The sequence below is a fragment of the Pseudochaenichthys georgianus genome, chromosome 24, assembly GCF_902827115.2.
Source record: "Pseudochaenichthys georgianus chromosome 24, fPseGeo1.2, whole genome shotgun sequence".
Classification (NCBI taxonomy): domain Eukaryota; kingdom Metazoa; phylum Chordata; class Actinopteri; order Perciformes; family Channichthyidae; genus Pseudochaenichthys; species Pseudochaenichthys georgianus.
This window is the reverse complement of record NC_047526.1, coordinates 26370772-26384770: the sequence shown is the minus strand read 5'-3', so window position 1 is coordinate 26384770 and position 13999 is coordinate 26370772. Positions and strand designations below refer to the sequence as shown.

Genomic DNA, 13999 nt, shown 5'->3' with positions numbered 1-13999 from the left:
TCGCGGATTCTTCAAGTCCCGCCAAATGATGGGTGACGTCATTGCGGGCACAGCGCTCCAGCTGCACCGTTCAGGATCCCAGCATCTGCATGTAAACCTTTATATATATACAGTCAGATGTAAACGCACGACGGCGCACACAGCAGCAAGCTCAGACAGCGATGACAGTTTCATTTTGAACGTGGCTGAGAGCTCATATGAGGCTGAAGGATCGGTTTCTGTTGCATCTGTTAGAAGTTTAGGAATGAGGTGCGTCAATATGGGCGATCATATGGTCATGTAGCCAGTGGTGGAATGGGACTATAAATCATCCCGGGACTCTCGACCGGCCCACTTCGGTACCGCTAGTAAATTGTCAACGGGGGGAGTGGGGATGTCAGGGGCGGCGGGTGCTGTAGATAGTAAATGTAAATATGTAAATATTTGTGTCACTGCATCCTGGTAAAATACAAATATAATGTATAATGTCTGTGTCTTTGACCTTAGCGCTGCTAGCCACCTGTGCCCTGTACTACGAAGCCAGTTCAACAGACCCTGGATATGTTTGAGTAACAAACAAACTAACAACAATCTAACAAACGAGATCTCGCTAAGCGGTCCTACGACGCTGGTTATCAACTCGGTAAATCAAGCCAGGGTTTCTCTCTCCAGCTGAGAGCGCGTTCACGTCTAAGACACGAGTGGATCTGACTTTAATTACATTTGTCTCGAGTGTTTCGTCAACATAATGTGTTGCTTAAAATAATACTTCTGCATACAGTCTGTGACACTGTGAGTGTTGCACGGCCAGATGAGGCTGGAGAAGCTGACTCAGATCAGGAGATATATCATATATGATATATTATGATATTATATGATCGATGATGTAATATGAATGATAAATGCGACACGTCGGCGTCTTCTCTGCATACGGCAGTTTAAACTGTATTTCCTTTATCCTGTAATATGACTTGAGAGATTTAAACTCCACACACTGAGTTGATCTCTTTTCTATAGACGCCGGAGGCGGGCAGCGTCAGGTAAAATAAGTTATTTAGCCTTCCCAAACCTGAGCCTCACGCGCCGCCTATGGGGGATGTGCTAGTTACTTATCCGACCGGCCCACTACGGTACCGGCCCATCGGGATTCGTCCCGATGGCCAGTCCGCCACTGCACCCAGCCCACGTAAACTGTCAACGGGGGGAGCCTCGCTGCGGGGAAACGGTGGACCTAGTGTCCCGATCGGAGTGGGAATAATAAAAATCCGTGCATTTTATCCATTAATTGTGTCACTGCATCCTGGTAAAATACAAATATAATGTATAATGTCTGTGTCTTTGACCTTAGCGCTGCTAGCCACCTGTGCCCTGTACTACGAAGCCAGTTCAACAGACCCTGGATATGTTTGAGTAACAAAACAAACGAGATCTCGCTGCGATGGCCAGTCCGCCACTGCACCCAGCCCACGTAAACTGTCAACGGGGGGAGCCTCGCTGCGGGGAAACGGTGGACCTAGTGTCCCGATCGGAGTGGGAATAATAATAAAAATCCGTGCATTTTATCCATTAATTTCCCCAACATTGTGGTTAAAAAAAAAAAAACACGTTTAATCCATGTTGTTGGTGTACTACAACTACAAAAAGCATCGGTTTGTTTTCTCATCAGGAAATGCAGACCGGCTCAAACAAACGATTTTTAATCATCCTCACGATCATTTAATGTATCATGTTCGCCGAATTGACATGAAAGCACTGACAAATATGAATATACTGTAGTCAACTTCATTAAAACGTTATTAATCTCAGTAATTCACCATTTCTACGCATAACACCACACTTTGTCCGTGTTTGGCTCTCGAAGCGTTCCCGCATTGACGTCACTTCCGGCTTCCCCCAAAACTTCAAAATGAGTCGAAGGAATTATTGATATTTAACGGAACGGTATCGCTTTTTCTTTTTTAAATTGACGGTTCGAGATTACTAGTAGCCCAATATTTCATTGCACAACAGTTGTTGGGATGCTGTCACAGGCTCTATAAAATTGACCACAGAAGATGCAATACATTGATAAAAGCGACTATATAAATAAATGTGGCTTTTTTTTTTTAAAAATGAGTTTATTTTTTTCACAATACACGAGTCGTTACTGTCATCCATCAATATAAAAGGCAGTACAGTACATTCATTGATAAAACTGTTCCCCTGGTCCCAAACAAAACAATGAACACAATTGCATAAGGTGCAAATGACAAAATGTAAACACTTGTAGAACATATTCAAAGGTTAGACAGAATAATTGCCCCAGAGGAGATCTGCCTTTGGCGTGTTGAGTCGGTGCTTCTTCGCTCTGCAAAACAAGTAAAGATTACCAACTGCACATCCAGATCGACTACATTTGTTCAGACTCGGTCACTTACCCTTTTTTACACCTGCAGGTCTTGAGTAGCTCTGACCTGGAGGATGCACACACTGGCCCCTGCAGGGAGCATCTGCCTGGCTGCTTGTGTCACAAATCACTGCATCACAGTGGACATAGATCTGTGGACAGACAGCATGATTTATTACACATGGCTACATGCAGCAGTGGCCAAAAGACTCCAGATTTGGATTTACAAGACTTACCTGGTCTTTCAGAACCTCGTCATCTTTAGTGAAAGTGAACATCTTTAGAGAGAAGCGCTTGATGTGGGACGGGACTAAAACTCTGGAGTCACTCACAACGGGATGGAAAATTGTTGCATAGCTGTCATTGCGATTCTCACAGCTAGTGAAGGAATTCGAAAGTTAATAAAGCAGCAGTTAAACAAATGAAATGAGTAGTTAGTAGTTCGTTTTGCACAACATTACCTGTCCACAATGATGTCCCAGCTTGGCAGAGATGTCCTATCTTCATAAAGGGTTGCCCAACAGTTCTCAGCAATGAGTTCCAAGTGCGGGTCGTTAGAATGCATCAGCTCCACCTCAAAATACAGAGGCTGCTGCAGATATTTCACCACTGGATAATCCTCTGCTTGGTAGAAGAGCTCGTAGGATGGATCTGCAGGAGAAGAGTCCCGTTAGAGACAGGAGGCCTGGACATTTACAGTTTCATGTCATTTCAAACCTTTATTTAATCAGATTGGTCCCTTGAGATCATAGATCTCTTTTTCAACGGAGACCTGCAAACAGTGTTTTGTATGCATGAACAAGATGTTGTAAAATTCCACCATGCCTTGGGAAAGCCTCATCTGCACCATCAGCTGCCCGGTGCCAATCTCTGCATCGGGCTCATAGGATCTTGGTTTAGCGCTGAAGGCAACAGTCTGAGTATCATTGACCACATAGAAGCAGGAAATGGTTTGCCTATTATGGGAAAAAATTATATATAAATGCAGACATTGAAAGTATTCATCTCCAATTATACAGAATCAAATATTTTACCTGTAATCAGGATCAACTGGTGATGTGTTGGCTGCTCCTTTGGCATTGTTGTAAGACAGGCGGATCTCATTTTCATACATCATGTAGTTGTCAAAGAACTATTGAATAACAAAAACGCATTAACATTTGACAAAAAGCCCTTTTGATATTTAAATGCGATTCACACTCACCGTTCTGGTGGTTCCACAGGTATCCACACTGAAGGAGAAATATGCAACGCGATCGTCGCTGAACTGTGGTGTGCAGGACTGGTCCTTTAGCGTCAGCTGACTTGGCTTCAGATTACGAGTCGATTCAACCTTCACAGCAACAGCGGTCATTGTGCCATTGGGGTGGCACTCTGGAGGAAGAAGCAGGCAATGTGTAAAGCAACACAAATCCATCAATTAAAGCAGCAAATATACTTACATGTTCCATCTTACCTGTTGCTTTCAAGGGGAAGTAGCAAGCCAGATAGAGATCAGCAAGCACCCAGTCGTTTGCACGATCCAACAGAAGCAGGTCAATTCTGGATTTGACTGATTCTGCAGTGAGCAGCTGTGGAAAAGAAAGTAAAGTTAGCCAATGCAGAAGATCTATGGTGGGATTTTGTAGTTTTGACATACCTCGAAAACAGCGTCCTTGGCAGTGTATGGCAGAATGAGGCTGAGGTGTGTGCCGTTCTCATAGAAATTGTAGTCTTCAGCCATCTCAGCCGTCAGCTCTCGAGGTCCAACGATAGCCTTGAAATTAGAGCCGTGACTCCCGAACTTCACGCTGATGTAAAACTGGTTCTGGTCACAGGTGCCAGCCATGATGGGTAGCACTAGAGCAGCAAAACATGCATTATCCATTTGATTGTGTAGCTTTTACTCTAAAATGTTTGATTTAATTTTAGAAAACACAATTTGCATGAAGATATTGTCAAAAGCAAATTCAATATGATCTCACCAACATCCTGCAGAGAGGCCCGCAGGTCGACCGGGAGAGCAAAAGGAGTTTCTTCAGGCAGGACGATCAACCCAAAGATCAGAGGGAGGAAGTAGGATGTAACCAAGCGCTCAGGATTCTGCAACAAATGAAATAAAAGCTCAGCAACACTGAAAATATGTTGGTACAAAGTGATATTTTGAATCTATAATGTCATACATGTTTTAAGACAACATCGGCATCAAAGGGCACTTGAAGAGAGAAGCTCTTGGAGCCATTAGCCAAGCTGTGTTCCTGGACTGTGAAGCCTTTGGCATTGCTCTCCTCAACAGTGAGGACCCCGGTGGAGAAGGTGATGTTCCTCAGCTCAACGTCATGGAGGAAGGTTCCCAAGAGAACGCTGAACACCCGAGTCTCTGGGACAGTGTCTGAGGAACAGAAAGTGGCAGGTTTACAACTTCTAAACCAGCCTCAACATTGATAGAGAAAGATTTAGTAGTTGATTGAGTGCTATTTAAAAAAACAAAAAAGTGCCCTTTGTAAGCAAAAGTAGATTTTGTACTTGGCTTCAAATCCCATCCGAACACACCATTTTGCAAAAACTGAAGACTTTATTTAATGGTTTAGCAGTCTTCAGGATATATCCGAGCAAGTCCGAGTTCAAATGTCCTTTTTTTCATACCTACTAGAAAATGTGACTTACCATCCTGGATTTGGGGAGATTGAGGCATCAGAGGGGTCATGATGGGGAACAAAACCTTGTATCTGGTATCATCTTGGGTGTCATCTTCTCTCCACAGTACCTCAAGCATGGGCTCCACAAAGTAGGTGATGTGGTACTGGTAATCTGGGGCATGGCTCTGCAATAATTCATGACATTTCAATAAAACATGCAAATGCACTAGTGACTCTTGCATTTCTAATCTAGAGATTTCCAACCTTGTAGTAACCATCAGGCGAGCCCACTGGGATCTCGACGACGATGTGGAAGTCTGTGGTGCTCAGTGTGTACCCCCGTGCGGCCATCTGAGATCTATCAAGCCTCTGCCCGTTGATTCCCATGTGCATTTCTGAGACTGTAATTCTGCCGTCCAACAGAGGAGTCACACGGCGAGGTACGTGCCAAGAGATCATATCCTCGGTGAAGAGGACGCCACCTGTTAATGACAAAATGGAGCGGTTGAGGTTAACTGTGCAACAATTAAGCTTACTGTGAATGCAATATGTTGCTCAGGACTCACCTTTGGGACAAGCAGCTGCCAAGTGTACTACATTCATACCCTCTGGTGCCATGTAGTAGGCGCTCACCCTGAAAACTTCCATGGGGACTCCAGCCACCTAAAGAGAGGAGAGGTTTAATATAATTGACAAGGAGGGAAAGGAAATAAACACTGTATCGGAGTGTGTTGCTTACATCCTCTGAATAAGTCTCTGCTGTATTGTACGGGCTTCGCATAACCAGACGACTAGAGGTAGTTTTGGCAGCGTAGCCGGCTTGTTCAGCCTCTTGCAACACCATGGCCACTGGTTCTGGGGTGTAAAACGTCATCTTCCAGATACCTTGTGATGCACCAGAGGCCTACAGGAAAGAACAAATGATAATTAAATCCTCATTGGTGTAGGGAGGAATTAAACTGTAGTATCTGAACAGTTTAATTCAACATACTTCAAGCTTGGCGTTGAGCTTCTCGTCTTTACCATCCCGAGTCTGACCCTTAGCTTCAGCATCAAGGTTAGCCATGTGGTGCGAAACCTAAAACAGAAAATGGTGGTTTTAGCATTCGTTTCCATACACAAGATGGTGGACTCATCAATATAAAGATGACCTACTTCCATGTAGTTCCTGTCGCAGAGGATTTCCCTGGAGGCCCAGCGAGTGTAGCTGCAAGTCTGAGACACATCATGACTGACCACGTCTGATGGATTCTCGCCGTACATCTTAAGTCTCAAGCCAACGTTAAATGTAGCATCATCCTATAAATATATAAAAAAAAACTAAATTAAGTGAAACTCCCCAATATTCTTTGGTTCCAGCTTCTTTGTCATTTAAAATGTAATATCCTTGCCTTCAGGGACACATTTGAAGTCTAAATGGATATTTGTGTATGTAACAAACAAGTCAAGAAAGTCTAGTAGATTAATAGAGGAATACAGTTTTGAGTGGAGCAGTGCTACTATTTTAGGGATGTACCAAACAAAGAGGGAAATGTACTTTGGGTCTTTTAACGGTAAGGGGTTACAAATAAATTCAGGGAAACACAAAAATGGGAGCAACCATGCGTTTGTTGAGCCATTAATTCAGTCACTTGAGACAGAATTAGCACAGCTAAACTTGGTAGAAAATTACATTGAATGCTGTTAAACCACTTTAGCTCAAAACAAACCTTGTTGTCCACAAAGCAGCCCATCAGGGAGGTGTAGATTCTGGTGTTACCCCACGGGTCAGACTCCATGCTGTATCCACACTGAGCAGCCATGCTAGGTGTTAACAAAATGTGCTTGGTGCCATCTGAGGGGAGACAATAAGCTTTGTCAGGGACCCCTTTCCTCAGTGATGAACCAATCAGCTGCATTATTAGCAGTTAATACTTACTGATAGCCTCCACCTCAAGCTGGTTTCCCACTGCTAAAGCCTTGTCCAACGACAGTCTCATTACATTTGCGGCACAGTCAGACCTTAACCCACTGCCTGTTAAAAGAAAAGGCTTGTGAGGAGAATGTAAACCGACTTAATATGCTGTGTAAAATGACTTGATGAGAATTGAAGCTTACTTGACTGCAAATATAGCTTCAAATTAGACCTGGCTTGACCCAAGATGATAGCTGCAGCCATCCATAACAAACTTGAACACATAAAACACATAATTTAGAGACAATTAAGTACACACATAGAAAGAAATGTACAAGAAATGTAACTTACATGTTCCCAAGCCTCAGCATGTTGCAGTTTGTAAGCAGTAAAACCAAAAAGAATACAGTCAGTATCAGAGCTTGTCCAGCACACCTTCCAACAAAAACACAAGTCTAAAAGGAAGGGGACTGGATGATTAACTGAGACATCAGCAGCTGCTTTATATTCCACTTAATGACAAAGCACAGGTGAGGCTTGTTAAGGATTCTCCACACACACACACACACACACACACACACACACACACACACACACACACACACACACACACACACACACACACACACACACACCACACACACCAACCCAGTCTCACGGCATTTCGTGTTCACCAACACGATTTTTAATCTATTGATTCGTGTTCACCAACACGATTTGCCCCTTTTTTTCGTGTTGCACAGCACGATTTTAAAAGCAATGTATTTCTACTGCCTGCAGCACGTCTTTTTCTTCCGGTCGGGTCGTGGGAGACCGGAAGCTGTGTGGTTCATAAAAACATGTTCTTACTCAATATCAAGCCACAATTATTGCTTTTATTTTAAATCGTATAATTTCGGACTTTTTTTGCCGTCTGTGAGGAAAATAAATGGGGCTCAGAGCCTCAGGATACTGAAATCTGTATTTTTAAATATTTTTTCCTTCTAATTTGTTATTCTTTTCAAAATAACACACTGTTATTTACTCACCAATAACACACAATTATCCTTGCTTTTATTCATTGGTTTAATTCCATAATCTCGGGCTTTTTTGGTGTCCGTCAGGAACTGAATTTCAAAATAAAAATAACCGGAAACAGACGTAGGCCTATAAGGGACATTTCGAGCATCATTGCGATTGTCAACATTTCTGAGTTTAGGATGGCCGAAGACACTACACTACCCATAATCCCCAGCTATCATTTAGGACTACAGTCCCCGTAAGGTTACGCAGAGCGTCAAACAGCTGTGTGAAATGGAACGAAATCACGCCAGACTATCCAAAACTGGAATCGAACACCCCCCCAGAACTACACATGCTGTCTATTGTGTTTCTCAAAATGTTCTATAGGACGTCTCTACTGAACGTTTTCGTTTTTCCCACAATTAAAAGTTGCCAGTATTAAACACATTGGTGTTATCAAATGTAAAACATATAATTAATAAATGGGTGAAAATCGCTTGTGTCCATAATGCACAGCATTAATATATACCCACATGACAGCTCATTGCTACTTTGTAATTCTACTCCACTACAATTCAGAGGTTAACCTGGTATTTTTACTCCACTGCATTTATTTGAGTTACTTTGCAGATTCTGATTAATTATGTGAAATATAAACAACCCTTAAATCAGACTTTAGTTACACCTGAGTAAAATTCAGTATCTGCAATTGACATGAATGGAAACAAGTAATAAAGTATATTCATTACTCGTTATTCTCTACTAATAGTTGATTAAAGACTGTATATTATGGCTCTTTTGCACATCCCTTTTAAGATTTTCAAAGGTTTATTGACATATCATACACAACTACGGTGTAGTTATGCAATGAATGAAAAACTTGGGTCACAGGTTCCTCAACAGTGCATTACAAGACATCTATCAATATGTGTGTACCTCCACCATTAAAGTGTCATATTCTTCAGATTTCTTATTCTATCTACATACATAAGAGTATAATTAATGTGTATAATATCATTGCAGGTCTCCCTTGAAAAAGAGATCTATGATCTCAATGGGACCAATCTGGTTAAATAAAGGTTTGAAATGAAATGAAAATCAGTTAAAATAAGTGCTTCAACATAGTTAACATTGCAGGAAAGCAATATATTAGACGTTAAGTACTTTGTCAGGCTTAATATTTATCTGTAGATAGATACCCCCAAAGACCTTAATCTGTTATTTAATGTTTAAATAAAGGTTAATCCGTTTTTCTGTTTTGCACCTCCTCCTATTAATATCTTTGTACATCCTGCACTAAACTGTTTTATTGTAGAGATCACTTATAGTATCTTCTTGATTTTTATATTCTATATTTCTATATTTATACTTTCCCCCTATGAAAGTATGTACTCTTAATATTTTTTTAATCAAATATAACACATAAAAACAATAATTCAATAACGTGCTTTAACCACTAGGAGGTGCACACAAGGTACACACAGCCATAATAACTTTGTATTATTAGTGTGTATGTACAACATCTGAAGATGTATAGTTTTATGCATGCTTTCACATCATTTTACAGCATATTGCTATACTATTTCAGACTCAGTATTTACATTCTTACATTCAAAGAAAATCAGTAATATCTTTAAAAACTACAGTCCTTTTCTATCAGCTGTGCACCGTTATGGTGTAAATATAACCTATCTATGAATTAGATCAAATGTAAAAGTCAGCCGAATTAGTGTTGATACTGCAAGGAGACGTATTGTGTGAAGAGAAATTGAAGATGTTGTTTAATTGTTGATATATTTATGATCCACGTCAAGTATTCAGTTTCGGTGGCATTTCTTCCAGTTTTTCCAAAGGTCTTCTCATCAGGGCTCTCTAAATAAAGAACTACGGTAGATCTGTAATATGTAATGCAGCCGAACCGTGTATTACAATGCCGTTATGTGATGACTTTCAAAGAGAAAAGCAAGAGCACTCGGAATTAAGTATTATTTTATTCTTTTAAAATGTTTTCCGGATTTCATATAATATAAACACCAAATCCCAGCATGCATTGCGGCTAACACATCCAATCAGCGAGCTTAAAACCATAGCTGAGGATCTTGGGTAATCGCTCGAAATGCCTACAGTACATCTGTTTTCGGTTATATTTATTTTGAAATTCAGTTCCTGACGGCACTGCCAAAAAAGCCCGAGATTATGGAATTAAACCAATAAATAAAAGCAAGGATAATTGTGTGTTATTGCTGAGTAAATAACAGTGTGTTATTTTGAAAAGAATAACAAATTAGAAGGAAAAAAAGATTTAAAAAATACAGATTTCAGTATCCTGAGGCTCTGAGCCCCATTTATTTTCCTCACAGACGGCAACAACAGTCCGAAATTATACGATTTAAAATAAAAGCAATAACTGTGGCTTGATATTGAGTAAGAACATGTTTTTATGAACCACACAGCTTCCGGTCTTCCTCGACCCGACCGGAGAAAAAGACGTGCTGCAGCCTGCAGGCACGAAACACATTACCAGTAGAAATACATCGCTTTTAAAATCGTGCTGTGCAACACGAAAAAAAAAAAGGGGCAAATCGTGTTGGTGAACACGAATCAATAGATTAAAAATCGTGTTGGTGAACACGAAATGCCGTGAGACTGGGTTGCACACACACACACACACACACACACACACACACACACACACACACACACACACACACACACACACACACACACACACACACACACACACACACACACACACACACACACACACACACACACACACACACACACACCACACACACACACACAGGGTGAGCTGATGTATGCCTAGTTTATTAAGAACATATTGTAAAACCATATGTATGGAAAGGAAAAACACACATTTTTCAGTAGTGTAAAAAAAGTATTTATTGTTCAGCAAAAGTAGATTTGTATATTATACATATATTACTTTTTTATATTTGAAGAAGCAACAAAATAATCCACAGTTAATAATAAATTAAACTTTTCCTTAAAATCACATGTGCTTTTGATTTTTCCTTTGAGCCTCCTTATAATGACTGTAATCTAACACTTGATTATTGTTTGTATATATTCTGTATATATATTGACCTTTCCAAAGCGTTTGACATCGTTGATCATCGCATTTTAAAGCAGAGGCTACTCAGTATTGGCATATCCAGCCTTGCAGTGGAGTGGTTTGTGAACTACCTCTCTGAAAGGTCCCAATGTGTTCATTTTGATGGACTGTCTTCTGAGTGGTTACACATTTCTAATGGTGTACCACAAGGTTCTGTTTTAGGACCACTTTTATTCTCCATATATATCAACAGTTTAGGTGATAATGTGGATGAAGCTACTTTACATTTTTATGCGGATGATACTGTAATGTATTGTGCAGGTCCCTCCATTAAAGACGCTGTTGTTAAATTACAGGCTGTTTTTAACACTATTCAGACTCAGTTCTCTGAATTAAAGCTTCTTTTAAATGTGGATAAAACCAAGGTAATGCTCTTTTCAAAAGCAAAAAAGACACCAGAGCCTGTTTTTGATATTGTAACTACGCAAGGAACAAAACTTGAAGTTGTTGCCTGTTACAAATACCTTGGTATCTGGCTTGATGATTGTCTTACTTTTAAACTTCAGGTCACTAATCTGCTTAAAAAGCTGAGGGTTTGGCGAGGTTTCTTCTACAGGAACAAGTCCTGTTTCTCATTTGAAGCCAGGAAAAGGCTAGTCACTGTGACCTTTTTAACTGTGCTGGACTATGGTGATTTGATATGAATGCACCTGCCCATTGCCTGGAAAAGTTAGATGCTGCGTATCACAGTGCTCTGAGATTTGTTACTAACTGTAAAGCACTTACTCATCACTGTACCCTGTATGCCAAGGCAGGTCTGCCTTCACTAACTGTACGGAGGCTCAGTCATTGGTACAAGTTCATTTATAAAGCCATGTTGGGTGAAATACCTTTTTATATCTGCTCTCTGATCTCTCGACGAATTGAAAGTACGTATTGCCTGAGATCTCGTGATGTTGTTTTATTAAATGTGCCAAGTGCTAGGACATCCGTTTCCGGGTCGCTGCCGGAGGACCTGGGAGTCTGGGACGCGAACATTTGAGAAATGACAACCGGCTGCCCTCCCCGACAGGCGCAAGGACGCGATGGCCCGCTCATCACTGCGACCGCAGTTTTAATTTAATTTATTTTTTCTATTGCTTTGTTTCCCTCTATGTCTCTTTCGGGGTGGTGCTTCATAGTCAGTTCTCTCTTTATAGAAAGTCCTCAGTAAATGTCCACCAATACTAGCAATTTAGGAATCGCTCATACTGGCTCACCAGTGAAGTTTGTAAGCTGGAACATTAAAGGTAGAGATCCAGGGTATTTGCTCATCTGAAACGACTTAATGCAGACATAATGTTTCTACAAGAAACCCATATGCGCTCCACAGACCAGGTCAGGCTTAAGTGTCCATGGGTTTCTGAGGTGTTCCATTCAAACTTCAACTCTAAATCCAGAGGGGTTGCCATTTTAATTGGTAAGTCTGTTAATTTCACATCGTCCAAGTGTATAGCGATGACAATGGTAGATATTTAATTATCTCAGGCACACTGTTTCATGTTCCTGTATCGTTAGTCAATATTTATGCCCCAAATTTTGATAACCCACACTTCATGAACAAGCTTTTTGAATGTCTTCCGTCACTGCATAATAACCTGCTTATATTTGGAGGGGATATGAACCTCGTTGTCGATCCCAGTCTAGATCGTTCTTCTCCTAAAATGCTGACCGCATCACTCATGTCAAAAACTCTTTCTGATTTCATGTCCAAGAACGGCTGGGTTGACCCCTGGAGATTCTATTCATTTCATTTCAAACCTTTATTTAACCAGATTGGTCCCATTGAGATCATAGATCTCTTTTTCAAGGGAGACCTTGGGAGACCTAACCCCCGCATTAAGGAATATTCCTTCTTTTCTCATATGCACAAACCCTTTTCTCGAATTGATTATTTCTTCATCGATGTCAAACTTATTACCAAAGTGTCGTCAGTTAAATATCACCCTATTGTAATTTCCGACCACGCTCCTCTTTCTCTGGATATTTGGATTTCACCGGATATTTGGATTTCACCACAACCACGATACTCAACGCCGTGGAGGTTTAATACTTTGCTGTTGTCAGATGACAAATGTAATACATTTATTGCAATTTCAATTGATAATTTTATTACAAACAATCAAAACGACAATGAACCCATCTCTTGTTCTCTGCTGTGGGAATCATTAAAAGCCTACCTACGGGGCCAAATCATCTCTTATTCTGCGCAGTTAAATAAAACTCGTTCTGCCAAAATTAATGATATATCGTGCAAGATAAAAAAAAATAGATCAGCAATTAGCCATTTGTCTCTCTCCCAATTTACACAAAGATCGAGTTGAATTACAGATGGAATTTGATCTCATAACTACTGATGCAGAGCGCCTTCTTTTACGCTCACGTTCAACGTATTATGAGCATGGTGATAAGGCGAGGCGCCTTTTGGCCCACCAATTGCATCGTCAGGCAGCCTCACGTTTACTCCTCCAGATAAAAGATTCATCAGGCACGGTGCATACCGATCCTAGTACCATTAACTCAGTCTTTGGCTCATTCTATTCTTTTCTATACAAGTCTGAATCGCCATCCGACACTTCTGAGATGGGCGCTTTCTTTGACAATCTCAATTTCCCTACTATAGGTCCTGGTGTTTCAAAAGAACTTGATTCTCCATTAACCTCAGATGAGATCTCCCTCGCTATAAATAACATGCAAAATAAAAAAGCTCCTGGCCCTATTTACTATTTACTTACTGTACTGAGTACATTTGGGCTGGGTCATATATTTATTTCATGGATACGCCTTCTTTATACATCCCCACAAGCTAGTATTTCCACTAATGGCATTCAATCTCCTTATATTACTTTATCCAGAGGAACCCGTCAGGGATGTCCACCATCTCCTTTGCTTTTTGCGTTAGCCATAGAGCCTTTATCAATATATCTGAGGACCTCAAACACTTTCACTGGGATATCGCGGCTGGGGATGGAATTTAAATTGTCCCTGTACGCGGATGATTTATT

At 40.8% G+C, this 13999-nt stretch overlaps 1 protein-coding gene across 1 annotated transcript; it reads right to left on the bottom strand.

Annotated features, from left to right (window-relative positions):
• Window positions 1-2092: 2092 nt before the first annotated feature.
• On the bottom strand, window positions 2093-7337 carry LOC117439600 (uncharacterized). The gene is made up of 21 exons (XM_034075584.2): window positions 7229-7337; window positions 7081-7151; window positions 6902-6997; window positions 6693-6817; window positions 6139-6282; window positions 5975-6061; window positions 5723-5887; window positions 5550-5646; window positions 5248-5465; window positions 5012-5168; window positions 4528-4736; window positions 4330-4447; window positions 4005-4204; window positions 3822-3936; window positions 3570-3739; window positions 3400-3497; window positions 3191-3321; window positions 2827-3016; window positions 2602-2743; window positions 2397-2517; window positions 2093-2326 (listed from the first exon to the last, which is right to left on the bottom strand). The coding sequence occupies exons 1-21, from the start codon at window positions 7246-7248 to the stop codon at window positions 2256-2258; spliced, it is 2745 nt and encodes a 914-aa protein (XP_033931475.1). The 5' UTR covers window positions 7249-7337; the 3' UTR covers window positions 2093-2255.
• Between the last annotated feature and the right edge of the window lie 6662 nt (window positions 7338-13999).

Bases quoted from the DNA above. Each gene is read 5' to 3' on its own strand.
- LOC117439600 (XM_034075584.2), bottom strand. From the start codon at position 7,248: ATGCTGAGGCTTGGGAACAT. The intron at 6,283-6,692 runs GTTTGTTTTGAG...ATATATTTATAG, and splicing joins GCTGCTTTGTGGACAACAAG to GATGATGCTACATTTAACGT. The intron at 6,062-6,138 runs GTAGGTCATCTT...TTTCTGTTTTAG, and splicing joins GCGACAGGAACTACATGGAA to GTTTCGCACCACATGGCTAA.